Raw genomic sequence first — 18246 nt, 5'->3', positions numbered from 1 at the left:
TCTGAGCATACTGCATTTCAGTTTGGTTCAGTTTGGGTAAGAGTTCTAGACACACAGGCTACTGGTCTGCCCTCTTGAAGAAAAACTGCACCAAGATCGAACTTTGAAGCATCGCAGGAAAGAATTACTGATTTGTGGACGTCATAGTATCTTAACATTGGTGGACTGGTAATTTTCTGTTTCAGGTCATCAAATGTTCTCTGGTATTATTGCAGCCATGACCAGGTAACATTTGTGCAGGTCAGCTCTCTTAAGAGTGCTGATAATTCACTGAAGTCCGATATAAACATGCCCAAATACTTAAACATACCAAGAAAACGCTGTACGGCTTGGACATTGTCTGGAGCTGGCATCTCAAGAATAGCTGCTAGTTTGGAAGGATCTGGTCATAAGCCTGAACTGATAAACAAATGACTGACCTAAGTAACTTCTGGCAGCCTGAATTATAATTTCAGAGGATTGGGCTTTAGATTCACTTCATGTGCTCTTTCCAGAACTTTCCTGAGGTTTCGGTCATGCTCCGCTTCACCATTGCCTCCAGCTTGTAAATCATCTACTATTATAGGACACGGATAGCCTGAAAACATTTGCTCCACTGCACACTGAAAGACTTCACTGGCAGAAATTATTCCAAAAAGGCATTCTGAGAAATCTGTATCTACCAAATGGTGTACTGAATGTAGTCAGTAGTGAAGATTTGCGATCAAGCATTACTTGCCAAAATGAACTCTCTGCATCTAAGACAGAGAAAACAGTGGCATTTGGCATGAGGGTAACAACTTCCTGAAACCATACGCATAGGATGGTGGAGTCTCTTTAAATGCTTTGTTTAAGCCTCTTGGGTCAATACATATTCTGATTTCATCTGAGCAACTATCATGGAAGACACCCATTCAGTTAGTTCAGTAACTGGACAAATCACACCTTGCTGCATCATTTTATCTAAATGGACTTTGACTGTCCTGCATAGCCATCAGAACCCTTCTCGCTGTTCTGACCACTGGACTGACCTCTGGGTCTAATTTACTGGAAGTTTACCTGGCTTATCTTAGAAAATATCAGTATACTCTGAAAATAGCATCGGTGAAACTGGAACTAGGACATGTGCTTACATGGACTTCTTTGGTAAAAGAAAGCAGTTTCATTTTTAAACCATCTCAGAGACCTACTAATGACTGTACAGGTCTTTTGACTACATAAAATTGCAAGCAGTAACTGTGCTGAACAGAACAAAAGCAGTACTGAGCCTTTGGTCTGACTCTTTACCTTCATAAGCAACAAGCTTCACAAAATTGGCCAAATTAAGTTGTTCACCAGCTCTTACTCCAGCAAATGTTTCTGCTGACATAACACTGCACTTTGAGCCAGTGTTCACTTTAAGTTCTGTGGGTTTACCATTAATCAGGACAGACTCACCCCATATCAATACAACAACCAGTGAAAATGTAACGTGCCCAGGAGCAACAGAGATTATAGATACTCCACCCCCTAATCAGGAAGGCTTACAGCAACCTGGTTTTATGAATGAAGCAAGACCTAAAATAACCATAGCCATGACACCACAAGGTTTTTTACCTCTACCCGTGCAGTATCGCCACCAGAACAGGACGAGATCGAACAGCAGAGGGAGAAGAGGAAAATTTCGGAGGAAGAAGAAGGCAGCGCAACTGAATCTAGTCATTTTCTTACAGATAGTGAACGCAGTTTGTTAAATAAGGGACTTTCATTTGTTCCTTCTCAGGGTAGCAAGTTAGCAGAGCTGTTAACAGACCTGCGAGTGTTTGCGAGAACAGTAACCCTGAAAATTATGTTTAAAGATGCTTCAATTGGTTATGATGCCTATAATGATGAATGTTTTAAGAAAAAAATTTTGTACCAGAAATCTTGCTAAATGTTAGCTGTTTTGTACAGATGTGTGAAAATGATTTTTATAGACATTTCACAGAAGCAGCAAAAGGTAAAAAATGTGGAAACATTTTTTACAATCTTAATAGTGACGAACATCAAGCATTACTGAACTTAACTAAAGATTCATCATTACCTATAAGACCTGCTGATAAGGGAGGGGGGGTTGTCCTGTTACATACCCCCTTCTATGAGGAATTAATGCTGAAAATGCTAAGTGATGATGAAAAATATGAAAGAATTGATGATTATAAACTGAAAAAGATTATAAATACAGTTCATGAAACGCTTTATGATTTACTTATGTGCAGGCAAATAACTAAACAATTATATGATTATTTCTTGATAGATATACCTACCATTCCAAATATAAAAGGACTCCCCAAAATACACAAGGCAGAATATCCCCCACCCATGCGACCGATAGTGGCAGGAGAAAAATGGGCTACTGAACATATCTCTAGCTACTTGGAATCTAAATTAGGACCCATTGTGAGACTGATACCTACCATTTTGAGAGATACTTACTCACTATTAAGTGAAATTGAGCATTTAGAAAAAGGAAAAGATATACAGTCTACTCTGGTACTAGCATCGTTAGATGTTAAAAATTTATTTACAATCATACCTAACGACTATGGTGTAGAGGCAGTAAGAGAGATACTACTTTATGACAAATCTCTACATAAGGATACACAATTATTAATATGTACCTTATTGGATCTGGTCCTAAATAATAATGTTTTTTATTTCAAGATAAACCCTACATACAAACATGGGGTGTAGCTATGGGTACCCCATGCGCAAATTCATATGCGAACCTTGTAATGTATTATTGGGAATCCAAACATCTGATTAATAGTGAGTATATGAAGGACATCATATTATATAGACGCTTTGCAGATGATGTTCTTATTTTGTGGAAGGGAGAGCAGTCTGCATTAGAGGACTTGGTTATCTATCTAGAAACAACTACAGATTTTTTAAGGTTTACTTTAGATTATTCACTAACAAAAATTGACTTTTTAGACATCTCTATTTTGAAGGTTGGTGAAGATTCCCTTGCTACAAAATTGTTTAGAAAACCCCGTTGGAAAAATGCTATTTTACAATACAAAAGCATGCATCCTAGGTTTATTTTTCCTAACATAGTAAATAATCAGGAAAAACAGGATCATCAGGCTATGTGCTGAGACATCTGAAAGAAATAAACAGCTAAACATTTTAAACAAGTTATTCACTGATAGAGGTTATCCATCGAGCCTCACAAAAGACCTCAGTGATAGACATCATCCCGAGGTTACTAAAGCTACTTATAATAATAGAGGCTACAGAGTTAAGAGGGTATATAATAAGGCTTTGCAATTGGGCGGCCACGGTGGTGCAGTGGTTAGCATTGCAGAAGAAGAAGAAGAATAATAAGGCTTTGCAATGTTTTCCAAATAGCAAAATGAATATGGTACCTTTTACTACCAGGTATACAAATGATAATTGTAATATTGTAGAGATTATAAAGAAGAATTGGGATATTTTAACAATAGATACTGAATTGAGAAAATTAATAGGTTCAACACCACAGTTCAGATATAGAAACAGTAAGAACCTGAAGTGTTGGTTGTGTATTGATAAGAAAATCAGTAGGCCTTTGAAAAATGGAGGGACTAGAACCCTGGTGGGAACTTGGCCATGTAAGAAATGTATTATGTGTAAGTTAATTACAACAGAGAAGGAATTCATAGTACCAACTTTGAATTATACACAGATCCACCCTATATGCCACATGCAATACTACAAATTTGATTTATCTGGCTACCTGCACCAAATGCCGAGCGTATTATGTAGGGTTAACCTCTAGGAGATTGAGGGACCGTATATACAATCATATATATGAAATCAGGAAAATTACCCTAACTAATGCATTAGCTAGGCATATCAATATATATCATGACCATAGTTTTAATTTTAGGGTTTTACAAGTAGTAAAATCAACTATGAGAGGTGGAGATAATATGAACTTTTTAGAGAAAATTGAGCTAGAATGGATTTTCAGGTTGCGGGCACATATAGAACCTGGGCTTAACACTGCTATTAGCATTAAACCTATATTAGAAGCACGTAGATAAAATGAGTCATAAGAAATAATGAATAAGTTGATTATTATTAAATTATATAATTTAATTTTGTTAATAACAAACTTGTTGCGGATCAATTTTAATTGATCAAATATTTGGAGTTTCAGTTATTAGTCATAGTTCATTATGAATTATTTTTCGATCATCTTATGTATATACATTTCAATTATTGTAGATAACCATTTTGATATTATATATTTTCGTATATACCGTTCTTATATTTTATATACAGTTAGTGGTGACTCCATATTAGCCACCATGACATACCTGTGGTTTAAGAGATGTTGATTTATAGAATTAATTATATTTAATTCATTATTTATTTTATTATATCTTATGTTATTCTAATGCTGTATTATTTAATATAACTCAACAAATATACATTTTCTTATTATAATACTCTTTTTATATAGTTATGGCATCATATCTGGTGCAATACACCTTTTAGCATTATTTTCATAAGAATTTGTTGCCCATGTTAGCATTTTTATAGTCTATGGAAATTGTTTAAGAACTGAAGGTAGAATTAACGTTCTGTCTTTTTAAAGTTGAGCAGCGTGATTAATTATTTAATTGAATTATGAAGTTAATTGAATCAGCAGTCAGTATTTGAATTTGTATATAAGCCAAGGGGTTTCAATATTTTGTTATAACCTGATGAAGTATACTTGGAGTATGTGAAAGCGCTAGTTTTTTATTCCAGTTTTGTGCAATAAAAGCCTTCTATATTTTTATATATCGTGGTGGATTCTTTTGGTTTCGCAAGATACTATTTTGTTCTATACAAGTGGAATCCTTTGGATGGTAACTGTCTGCTTCATACTAATATTAATCAGGACAGTACAAACTTTTTTGCCAACAAATCTACTGCATTAACCTTTAACAACCACAGATACACCATCTACACAAAGTAGATTTGCAGCTTTCTATATGATCAACTTGCTTTTGAGTGACCTTTCTTAATAAATGAATGAGGCTTGCTTGATTTACAAAGCTTTTAAAAGTGGTTCTATTTCTTAGACTTGACATTTTTGATCAAATGCCAAGCACTTTTCTCTTTTGGACTCGTGACTGGCACCACAATTACGACAGTTAACAATGAGACTCACCCTTGTAATGCACTGAGCATGTCCATTTTACTGAGCTAGTCTTAGAATTTGCTGGAAAAAGACAGGCTCTCCCTGGAATCTGGCAGGGGCTGCAGCCGCCATGTGCTTAGGCTTGCTTCCATTAGCCACATGCTGCATGCTCTCTAAGTTTGCTCTAGAGGCTGCTGAAACTATGCTCTTATCACTTGCAAGCATGTTTGTGTGCCTGTATGTAAGCACATGTATTTGACAAATCTCTATGGGTTTTGGTCAATGTTAAATCACTGTCTCTAAGCAAAACCTCTCACTGCAACACTATTAACACCACACACAAGCCTGTCCTTTATCAACTCATCGTTCAAATCACCAAATCCGCATGTTTTAGCCTTGTTTCTCAAGTCAGTAATGCAAGAAGTTGCAAAAGTTTCTCTTGGCTTTTGGTCTCTTGTATAAAATAAGTGCCTTTCCAATTTGTCTGGGGGTTACACATTTCTCAAAATTTACATTTAAAGCACTTAGGGTCCTCCCTTGACTCAGTTTCTCCTGCATATACTGCTGGTGCATACATAAATGAACACTCTTTCAATGGCTTCTAACCCCACTAGATTAATTAGAATGAATGCCCTCGTATGTGCATCTTTATCATAAAAAGCTGCTTGTTTGAAAATATATTCCTGCTCAAATACTCTCCAGTTTTCTGCAATAGTATTATCAAACACAAGTGGACTGGGTCTGTGAAATACCTCTGCCATGCCAACACAAAGTAATAAAGACCCTTGGAGTTCTATACGAACACACACTCATATGTTAGAAATTTATGCCAGAAACTTGTAATTATGCTCAACAGCACAATAGACTCTTCAAAATAATTGCACTTTGTGAAATAAGTTTCCTTAGCACAAGAACACTTTGAAATCACTGTACTTTGTGAAGCCAATCAATGTAACACTTCAAATGCCTGCAGTTTGCGAATGAACTGTACTTTGCACTTCGAAATACTTGTACTGTAATGAAGCACACACTGCAAACCCTTTTTTAACACTCCAAGATACTTTGAACAACTCTAGTTATACTTTTAATAGCTTTTGTCAATGTGAAATAGTAGCTCATATCAAAAAACATGGTCATTTACTAAAATGCAGTTGCTTTGCTTTTCCATGCTCATTTTGCCCTTTTGTTGTACTCATGCTAGTTTGACTTTTATCATGCGTGTTATGCTTTTCATGGGCATGTTTTACTTTTTACATGTTCGTTATGCAAATCAGAAGTAGTTCTGAACGCTCTCATAAGTATTTCAAATAATTTTATCAAATATCGTGGTTTTGAACGTTAAATCAATAATGCATTTTGTGCTTTTTGTTCCATTAATAATGTGTTTTGTGCTTTGCAAATGCTTTGTATAGTTTTCTTTACTAAATAAATTATCTATGCGAGTTTTAATTACCTGAAATTAATTTCTAACCTTTTTTCAATCACTTGAGCAGGTTGAGATGAATCATTCCTCTATATACCTCCATTTCTAACAGGGCACCTCATGGCTTGACTTATGGCATCTTGTTGCTCACACATCCTGTTTCTGACACCATGTCATTCAGATACACCACTCCTGGTACCGTGTTAGTCAGACATCCCACTTCCGACACCATGTCACTCATCTGGTCAGGATAAAACAGACGAACGGTTGTGGGTTCAGTTCAAACAGCTTTATTACATACAAGCACATCAGGACGGAGACTTAGTAAACTTATAAATAGACCAACTACTGCACTCATACATGTTAACACACTGGCTGTTCACTCAAAATGGCACTGCTGCTTGCATGAGCTCTGCATTTATATGCTCGTGCCCTCATTTTGAAATGCTTCTTAAACTCCCAACGCACACACTGATCTACAGTACTCTTCCTTCTTCTGGGGAACACTGGTCTTGGATTCGCATGATGGATATCTGACTGATCAAGAGGCAGCAACCACCACAACCGGTCTGTTTTAAAGAAGCAGGGAAAGTTAGTGTCTGCAATATTTTCATCTCTCAGAGTTCTGTTTCTCAAGGTGAAAAATGAATTTAAATTTGCCAGTACCCTACACTACCTAAAATAAATAAATAAATGAATAAAATAAATGTCTGATACCAGCATGGTTGCTAAATTTATGAAAATAATGAACTTTATGAAATCTCTTCCAGGGTCACAGAATCACCTGGGGTGAAAAGTGAGCTTGCCCCTTACTTTTCAGTAAAGGTATACCCAGTTAGTATGTCTGGAGTTGCAGTTTTTAAACACTACCAGTGTGTGAAATACTAGGTTGACATACATCATACCACTAATTCTGCTCTATTCTTAAAAACAGTAGCCTACTCATTAACTATATATACTGCCTTGCTACCTAGGTCCCCTTGCACACACAAGGTAGCTCAAAGTTAAATACGTCTTACTGTCTGCAAATTATAAAACACCCACAAGACTGACTTCAAAACTAGCTCAGGATCTTTGGATCTATAAATGTCTTGCTCACAACTAACAACAAATAAAAGAACATTATGAGAATCAATCCCTTGAAGTGCACAATACACAGAGCTGCAGCTCGCTACTTTATGTACTAAGCTATATGAAAGCTGGAAAGAGGTACAGTAGACTCCCTCGTATCCAGCCTCCTCTTTAACCAGCCATCAAATTTCTGCCGTAAACCTAGCAAAAGACAACAGGGAAGAACACATCCACCTCCGCCGGTCTAAATGATGACAACCATTTGTGTTTTAGACTTCACTTCATATTCATTAGAAAAATGCATACTAACACAAATCCTGTTATTCTAGCTGATTTATAACTTAAAAATATTATTTTTATGCTTTTTCTGATTAACCAGCCATTTGTTTACCCAGCCTAAGGCCTGGTTCCTGGCAAGACCAGATAAGAGGGAGTCTACTGTAACTACATATTCCAGGCACAGCCAAATATAATCTAGACAAATGGAAAAGTATGGTAAAGTCAGTCAAATACTGTGACTTGAGTTTACATGACATTCTCAGTTTTCAAATACTGTAGGAGTCTGGGCACAGGACGCTCCAATAAATCAAATGAATGGCAGCACTCAGGGTTCTACAAACTGCCACACATGTGAAACATTTGAATACCCGCATGACAATGGGCTGGGATAGAGGGCATACAAATCCCAAGAAATAATTACAAAGAAATACAGAAAAACACATCAAAAGTGATGAAAGAAGCAATGCTGCCTTTGTATATTATATAAAAGCAGAAGTAGTAGGAAAGAGCCATACATTTTTATTGCAGGCAAGATATCCCCCTTACAGTTTGACAAATACATTTCTGTTAAATCTCATAAATCCAGTTTTTATTTAATTTTATAATACTGATTAACCTCAAAGATGTTTGTGAAATTCTGAGACTAAGAAACCCTGTTGCCTGACCACAACCATTGCCAGTATAGCATTGTTGCATGAACCCATATAAAAACTGCATACAAGAGCATTATATTATTATCAGCACAGTAAATTCTAAGGCAAATTCTCAAAGCTATTCCCACAGCTAGGCTAGAAATGACAACTGCCTCACAAAAATGTGCCATAGTGTTACACCCAAAAGGTGCAAACTTATGGAACCTAAACACAATGTGCCAAAGTGGTAATGTATACAGGGAAACAAAGTAGTAAGGCACACAAAACCAAATGTACTGCCATAAATCAAAGACACTTTATCTTGAAAAAGCCTGGCATAAAATCCAAGGGCACAACAACTGACAAGGAATGTACAGAGACTTGTTGCGCATACAGAGATGCAACAGAAACTGAGGCAAGCAAAGTGAACTGAAAATGACATTCCATGATTCACTTCAGGGATTTAGTACAGCATACCAGAGATAAGCAACTGTGACATTCCATGCCTGGATGGACTGCCATTATTACAGTGCACATGGTTCTTCAGCATTCTGAACAAACGACTTAGGAGAATATGGTCACAGACACTGAGCAGTGTCATGTATTACAGATGCTACATACATATTCAACTTAACAACAGTGTCCCTGCTTACCAAGACATGGCAGTAACTACAAATTCAATCCAAGCAGAGGTGTACTGCTCAGCTGGCTTATCTATATCATGATCTATTATGCAGACTCTATCATTCCAAGACAGCATGTCCCCTGACACAGCTGCAAAGGCTGTGGTAGCTATGACCCACAAAGCAAGCAGTGGGGGCATGAACCCCATCACTCCAACTACCAACAGTAAATTTCATTCTGACAGGCTTCAACCTTCTAGCCGAAAAACACAACTGTATCAAAAAACTATATTTTGTTACTTCTTAAAACTATGAAACAATACATAAATGGAATGTCTACTTGCACCCACTCACCCGATAACCCATGCCAGCATCATTTCCTGCTGCCTTATACAGTCAGCACTGTAGAAGGTTCACACGGTCACAAAGTCAGCTGATTGTCCTATCAGAAGAAGATGGCCACCCCACCTTTGAGCTGGCCAACTCAAGGAATGGCCATTTATAATATTTAGTACCACATAGTAAGTACTACGTGATTCTACTGAAGCATGCAGTCATGATAATGAACATATGTGTATGTATGTATTTATAGGTCCTGGTCTTATCGAAAGTACATTTTATCAATCGAAAATGCACTTTTGCTGAAAGCTATTTGGCTCCCTGGGTTTACTGGCCTGATATATATATTTCATTCCATAAAATAAGACACCCTATAGCTAACTGGAATTGCCTGCTATAAGTGTACCAACTTCCGTCCTTTTTTAAACATACAAAAAGTTTTAGTGGAATATCACAGACAGATCAAAAGCATATTGGGTGTAAGGTTTTTTTTTTTTCTTCATTACAAAAAGCCACCTCTCAGCCAAGTCCTATTCCTGGATAAATAAGTTGCAGAAGGCAGATGTTTAAATGTTTGCTAACAATCCTTGGTCTACAGTAATTCTGAGGAAAAAGAAAACTGATAAAAAGGAGATACTACTGATATGTTAACCTTCATAATAATTCAAAATCCTTAGAGACTACTCAGCTACAAAAAAAAAAAAGTCAAAATCTTCTGTCATCCTCAAGGAATGTCCTTAACTACCACTTCCTGTATTGCCAAAAGCTAGCAAAAGTAACCAAAGAAATGGTAATGTAGTTAATGCTTGTTGGAAATGTCTGTTTTCTATGAAGAACAAATTTAACAGTTTAATGCATTGAGTAAGGAGCACTGGCTTCTGCCTCAGTACTTGTGACTCCTAAACACATCAAGATATATATATATATATATATATATATATATATATATATATTTTTTTTTTTAAATCAAATCCATGTGATAAAGTGATAGAAGCAAAAATGCTCCCAAATTATTGAAAATGCATTTCTGTTAATTCTACCTGGCTATTAGAATACTACTGGGTGTGACGGTCAATGTCAAGAAAATTCCAGATGTGAAAGATTTGGCTGGGCAGGCATCGTCTTCCCTTTCTTCTTTGTTAACTGACAGCGGGAGAATTTAAATTCAATTCCCATGAAAATATGTGCCATCAAGCATAGCTGTCTACATTCTATCTCCAAAACGTGGAACACTGATCCTCACAATGAGCATCAAATGGACAAAATATGGGAGCTTTAAGTAGGAAGCTCACAGCATTGTTAATTCATATGATTTAAATATGACTTACCAAGGATATTTGTTAAAATTCTTAATGAATATTTGATAAACCCTTTTATTAAAGAACCATGCGAAACATGGAACTTAAAACTCTGTGTGAGGAAAGTTCGTCATAATAAGGTATGTGCCCAATGATCATGGTTTGTGTAACTGATACTCAAACACAACTGATACAGGCTACCAAAGAAAATGCGATTACATAAACTAAATATTCTGTTTTGAGTGGTGAGAGTAACTAGGTCAAAAGTACACAAGCATTTGGGCAAGGACTCAATAGAAATAAGAATGACGGCTATTCTAATAGAACAACACACGACTTAAGGACTAGGGCTGATAAAGAGGGCTTGTGTATAACTGACTTTTTAAATTGATACTGTTGTACAATCCAAATTGCAAATTGAAAACTTTGCTTTCACTAGAGCTACTATGGAATATTTCAGTGTATAAAATGTCAGAATGATACAAAATAAGGGTGTGTGTGTGTGGGGGGTTATGTGAATCTCGAGATTAACATTCCCAAACAGCAATGCTCTTTCCGTCCCAAAGGTTTGTGGAGGTACAGACGAAGGGAACGTTATCTGCTGATTTTCCAACCCTACTGAGTTTTGCATACAGTTGCAGCATTCCGGTTACCTGAGGTATACAGTGATACGTTATCAAAAGCAGCCTTTGCCAGTGTCCACCCATCGGGACAAGGGCTACACACTGTCGCTCGCTGTGGAAACGCATTAACATTGTAACTCAGTGCAAAAGAGAAACGCCCGATACGATGCAGCACACCGGACCACCCTCCCACAGCAGCAAGTCTCAAGTTCGATATTTAATTCGACAATGTTACAAACATTCACTGGCCACAGCTTACCCGTGAGATTGCCAAAGGCTGCTCGAAATCCTTTCCACCGACTAATCGGAATCCCCACGGTGCAGGACCCTGTAAGACTACTTTTTTTAATGACATAGCTTACGGACTTTATAACAAAATAAAAACACAAGCAAACGTATCTGTCTGCAACACCAGACTGGAGAGTCTTGAACCTGGAGCCTCTGACTGTAATGCTGTACACAGCCCTGTACGATCAGTGAGATAACGAACACCTTCAAAAAATAGCACACTCCACTACTTTCCCTTCTCAGCTTCGAACCTCCCTCTGGTTTGCATGACACTCCCAGTGCCTGTAGGGCCGGTCTTTCACAGACTACGTCATCTCCTTGACGCAGCTGTTCCCGAACCTTGTATGGTTTGGGGCAGTGTGGAAATGTAAATGTTACACATTCATTTGCTGCGTCTCTTTTCCCCCTGCATTCCTGTTTTCCATAGACGCCGCTATACTAACAACAGCACGTCCCTACTCGTATTGAAGTTACAGCCGGGGTGTATCATTTTTTATATACCTAAAAATAAACTTCGTTTTGTGATGCGATCTCAGGGTGGTCTCTTCTTTTATCACACGTGTAAGAACGATGTGCGTACTCTTAGGTACGTACAATCATCCCAAACTATTGAAGTTTGTTTTGTAATTCAGGGGTGTAGGCAGAAAATTCCATTCTTTACTCACCAAATCTTATTGCCCCCCTCAGCCCACCTGGCATTAAAAAAATGGGACATATCTTTCAAAATGTTGCTCCCCACCCCAGCAATTAATACATGTGCACATCGTTGTCAGAGGTTCTGTCTAAAACTATTAAATATAGTGTTTTTAGATTTGCGATCTTCTCTGTAAGCAAGTTATGTACCTCTTGTTAGAGGCATTACTTTAGACAATTCTGAGCATGATATAGCCTAAAAAAGCTAAAATGTACCTTGTAGAGTACACCTGGCTACACCCTTGTTTTCTGTAAATTGCTGTTTTGCTCGTCAACTAATCCCGGCAGGTGAATTACCTTATTTACAGTACAAATGTTTGGCCTTGGGTTTAATCAAGTAATACATTGCTTCCTGTACCTGTATTTATATCTTAGTCTATTTATGTTTCTTAAAAGGGTTGTTACATGCTTAATTGTCACTGTATTATTATTATTATTGAGTCTTTCGGTTTTTCACGGTTAGGGGTCGCCACAGCGGAACTCCGGTCCGCTAATGATTGGCAGAAGATGTTTACGTGCCGAGTTACCGGCCCTGACGCACAGCCTTCAACGAAGGTACGTAAGGCAGGACTTAAACGGCCACAGCCAAGTATTTTTGATCCAGTCAAGCCAAATTGTTTCCATGGTGATGTGAACAAATTAGGATAGAAACAATATCTGTACTTTATACAAACTGGATTGCAAGCCAAATATCAGACCCTTTTGTCATTTCCATCATTTAAGGCATTGTCATTTTGGGTCATTTGTCCTTTTAGCTATAAATGGACCACCTTACAGTCTTCAAAGTGAGGCAGGGCTAATATGACCTGTATACTCACCTAAGACAGTATCTACCAGAATGGGAAGAGGCAGCAAGTCTTCTCCTCCATCTGCATGAAGTATATCTGTGAACTGATTCTCACATACTCTTGACCCCTCCATCCCCCCCCCCAAAAAAAAATCAGTCATACCTAACCATACAGAAACAATTTGTCCTTTTTTTTTTTTTGCTTCATAATCTTGGTTTATTTGTTCCTTGTAAAATTTCTGATTTTCTGTCAAATTATTAAGGACTACAGTCACTAAACAGTTATAGTTATACAAGCTTCAAACTTCTTATTCTTTAGAAAATGCATGATAATGCAAAACCTGTTATTCTAACAAGTTTATAAGAGTAATATTTAAAATTTGACCCTATTTTGGGGTCTTTATCCTCCTCCCTCCCCAATTATTTTTGGCTTTGTCTGCAATTCTTGCACTAAAACACTGAGAGGTATGCCTAAAACTGATAAGTGAACTCCACCCCTGTATTTCTCAGGCCGTTAAACCCAGGGAGCTAAATAACTTGCACTTCCTTAAGAAACATAATTTTGCTCACAAATTCATTCATCCATCCTGTCCCTAAATTTCTTGATTGCACTTATAGTTAGACATGTTTTTTAAAGCCCAAACAAATCTTTGACTTGTCTGAGATTACACAAGGTAGACTGGGGCTACCATCTTAATATAACTGATGTATGTGGCGTGTGCTGGTTATGCTCTAAAAGCAATGAGATTAAAAGGTGAGTAACAAAGCTTGCATTACATGGATCACACAATTATGCACCAAATTCAGGAAAAAACATAAAGAATTATGACCAGGTCACTGATCATAACCAGCTTATTATGTATTTGAGACAGGGGTGCCAAGAAATTCACCTCAAGAGTGAAGATTGTGAGACAGATTTTATAGTTTCATGGATAAGTACTAGGTTAGCTGCAGGCAATTTTAAAAGTAGCCAATTTCCCTTCAAAGGTAAGAATCAAACTCTGTATCTTGTGTCTGTGAGGTAACACTTTAACCATTATGCCAACTCCAACCCCAAATTTTGCACCAATGTCTCAAACACACAGTAAGCAGATTATGATCAGAGACCCAATCATAATTCTGTTTAGTACATGGAGCTTTATCTGCTCCATGTACTACCAGTTGCAGAAAAAGAAAAACAAATTTGTAGAAGCACAGTGTTGTACCAGATTTCAAGGTCTTTGATAGCAAGTAAATCTCTTAATGCTGCCAAACAGCAGATAGAAATGAAGTGTCTCCCTGTAGAACTAGCAATCTTAAAAGCTGTAAGATACTTTTTGTTACAATTTTTGGCTAGACATGTGTTAAGAGTGAGGTTCTAACGGCTTAGAAGCTGTTTTGTTTTTTTTTTTTACTTTGCTGTAGCTTTTTGTTCTTTTGTTGGCCAATACTGTCCACTGTTAGTCCCAAGCTTTTGACTTGATCATTATGCTGGGTCTTGCACCTGGGATGTCCTTGAAAAGTTTATCTTTTTCACCAATTTCAGAGCATAATTGTGGTGCTCCATGCACTACAAACTTGTTAATTATACAAGGACCCCCCCATTAATATTCAAAAACGTGCATGCTGAATGGTCAGCATGCACGTTGTAAATCCGAGTTATAGTAATGGAAAAAGGTCCGGTCGCCCAGACTTTTTCCATTACTATAACTCTTACAGCAACACTGTCTCGCTATGTTAAACGAGTTTAACATAGCGAGACAGCTTTAAAAAAAGCAACAGAGATTCTCCGTTGCTTTTTTAAAGCTGTCTCGCTATGTTAAACCCATTTAACATAGCGAAAGAGTTTGTAAAAAGCAACGGAGATCTTGCTTTCTCCGTTGCTTTTTTCAAGACTGTCTCGCTATGTTAAATGGGTTTAACATAGCGAGACAGCTTTAAAATAAGCAACGGAGATTCTCTGTTGCTTTTTTTAAAGCTGTCTTGTTATGTTAAACCCATTTAACATAGCGAAACAGTTTGTAAAAAGCAACGGAGATCTTGCTTTCTCCATTGCTTTTGCCCACAGCTCTAATGTACTGCTTAGGCATACGCATGTGCAGTACATCAGACAGCTGCAGAAGGGCAGCAAGGAGGCATTATACAATGCCATTATTTAAGAAAAGTAATTATTTTATTTCTTAAATAATGTCATTGTATAATAGCAATAACCCACTTCGCCCTCGTGACCAAACCACACCAACCATGGGTAAATCCAGCATTACCCACACCCAGGCATGGGTTATTGCTATAGTATCATTCTGACATAAGAAAGGTGCTTAACATTTTGCTAAGCAATTTTCAGTGCTGTTAAGTTCCAGTCTCAAGCTAGAGTACTAACCTGTGCCAGCCAACCGCAGAACAGCAACAAAAAGCTAAAATAGGTTTAAAAGCTGTAAAACATTCTGTGCACTTTTTCGCTGTCTCACTCACTGTCTATATCACTCACAAACATACACACACATATAAAACAAAGAAATGTGGCAGAGTGAACTTTCTAGCAGCTTTTAAATCCATTGGTTCAGCAGAAGACTCTTAGATTCTGGCCAGTGTCTGTGTGGTAGCACTCAGTATGTTACAGCTTTCATACCTGTAAAACACAACATTATTGTGCTTTTCTTCCCTAAAACTATATCACCGTATTACATCAGAGCATCTAAAACTCAAAGTATTTCAAAGAATTATGACATGTTTCTCTAAGTATAGCTAACTTGTTTTCTGTTCTTGAAATGGAGTGAATTTCTTGGCATCCAGTTCTTAAACATATAACAAGCTGGTTAAGATTGGAGACAAATCATAATCCTTATTTTGTGTCCAAAGTTAAATATTTCAGAGTGCAGTACAACTTCAGGTGTCAATGTATTCCAGAGTGGCTAACTAGCCAGGCATTAATAACTGATTCTGAATAAACTGTAATAAAATTTAAGTTAAATAAATGACATCATATATATGATTTATATGCATTGGATTTCCATTACTTTAGCTTTTGAATACATTCAACTAGTGTGTCCCTGTTATGAACGTGAAGCCACTCCTATTCAAAACAAATGCAGTCTGTACTTTCTTGTATCCGGACAAATGGACTCAACTAACTTACACAAGACCACCCTGAACTGATTATTGGTTATTCATGGGTCTTGCTAATGGCAAAAGAAAGGCTCATGGTTTCTCCCTCCCTAAGAAGTCTGATATTGTTGATTCCTCTAAGACATGTTTATTCTCATTCCTTCAAATGTGAAATGCAACATTTTTTGGCCCTCTGCTGCTGCCTGCCCTCTGGTTAACCACTATGTCTTCATCCATGCATTACCTAACTAGGTGAAAGCTTATTGTGGTGCATTTGTCATCCATGCAGCCAACAGGGGATTATTTGGTATGTGCCTAACATTTTCCCAACTAAACATGCCTCTGGATACAGAAGGGCTTGGTGTGCAATGGGCTTTAGCCAAAGCGTGTCACCTGTTTTTAGCCCCCCCAAGCAAGGGACCATGAAATCTCTGGTCTCTGATCTGGATTCTGACATTGAATGTGTACCCCAGGGATGCACACCCTGTAAAGAAAGTTACAGTATAAAATTGTTTGAGGTGTATATATATATATATATATATATATATATATATATATATATATATGGGTCTACTACCGTAGATCGAAATTACACTATCTCGAAATACGATAGTAGTGTCCCACTAATGCGAAAGTGCACTTCAATGAAAGTGCACTTTCGCGAAAGTCACTAGAACGAAGGGTTAGGGCTTGGGTTATGGATAGTGGATAGCTAGTAGGGCTATCCACTATCCTTAACCCAAGCCCTAACCCTAAGGACCGTGACTACCATACCACAGATTAGGAAATTGTATTTCCTCCACTGAGCAGTAGTTACGGACCTATTTCCTGTACTATGGTGCAGTAGTCACGGACCTTAGGGTTAGGGCTTGGGTTAAGGATAGTGAATAGCCATACTAGCTATCCACTATCCTTAACCCAAGCCGTAACCCTAAAGGTCCATCTCTACTGCACCACAGTGCAGGAAATGTCCCATTCGACCTAGTGACTTTCGCGAAAGTGCACTTTCGTTGAAGTGCACTTTCACGTTAGTGGGACACTACTATCGTATTTCAAAATAGTGTAATTTCGATCTACGGTAGTAGACCCATATATATATATATATATATATATATATATATATATATATATATATATATATATATATATATATATATATATATACACACACACATACACACATATTTTATATATATATATATATATATATATATATATATATATAAAACTCTGCATATATTGTACTGAGCTCAATAATATGCAGCAGAAATATGTTTTGCTTTCGTCTAAAGTGCAGCCAGATTGTTTCAAGTTTGATCACACATTTCCAGGGCTCACTTCACAAAACTCCTTAGCTGGGTGTGATTCATTAAACCAGCAGAGATCAAAGGCATCTGTGTGCTTACCTTTTTCACATACTTCCTCTCTATAGTTTTCTCTCACAGTACCTGAGAATTATGGGTAATATAATTTTAGTTCCAGATTTTGTAAATAGAATAGATAGGGTTATCCCCTACCCCCCTTTGTGCACAACAGTCCCTATTCAGCCATTTGTGTCCCATGGAAAAAAATTGAAAAATGGCAAATGTCCTAAAGTCTGTCCTATAAAATTTCATGTGTTCACAAAAAATGTCCCACTTTGGGCATCTGAAATGGTGGCAACCCTATAAATAGGGGGATTACCTGAATTTGCTGACCAATTAGTTATATCCAGAAGCTCTATATGGCAGAACTTGCTTACTTTGTGTAAAATGAAACCTTCATTAGGAGTCTTGAGATCTGGATTCCACGATTTCACTCTTTAGGCCTGTTACAGCTTCAGAAGGAAGGACTGCTTTTTGTTTCCCCTGGAAGGATCTACTTTGTTCAAGTCTGCTTGGAATTGCAACTGAGCAAACAGCTTAGAAAAAAAGTAAATGTTTTTCTCAATGTTAAGATTGTAGAAAAACTAAATGCTAGGGGTATTTTTCTGATGTAACCCATTTGTTAG

The 18246-nt window shown here is 37.3% G+C and overlaps 1 protein-coding gene across 3 annotated transcripts in view; it reads right to left on the bottom strand.

Annotated features, from left to right (window-relative positions):
* PDLIM1 (PDZ and LIM domain 1) overlaps window positions 1-12068 on the bottom strand; it is an 872789-nt gene extending 860721 nt beyond the window's left edge. Inside the window, exon 1 of one of the 3 annotated variants that reach the window (XM_044056148.1) lies at window positions 11664-12068. In XM_044056148.1, the coding sequence (XP_043912083.1) occupies window positions 11664-11759 (96 nt within the window). In that variant the 5' untranslated portion in view covers window positions 11760-12068. The remainder of the gene's footprint in view (window positions 1-11663) is intronic. The other 2 variants (XM_044056147.1, XM_044056149.1) reach the window with 2 other exon arrangements.
* Window positions 12069-18246: the final 6178 nt, after the last annotated feature.

The sequence above is a fragment of the Protopterus annectens genome, chromosome 14.part0 (assembly GCF_019279795.1).
Source record: "Protopterus annectens isolate FY-2018-M chromosome 14.part0, PAN1.0, whole genome shotgun sequence".
Classification (NCBI taxonomy): Eukaryota; Metazoa; Chordata; order Ceratodontiformes; family Protopteridae; genus Protopterus; species Protopterus annectens.
Note: the sequence above shows the minus strand (reverse complement) of the source record. Positions and strands in the feature narration are given on the sequence as shown.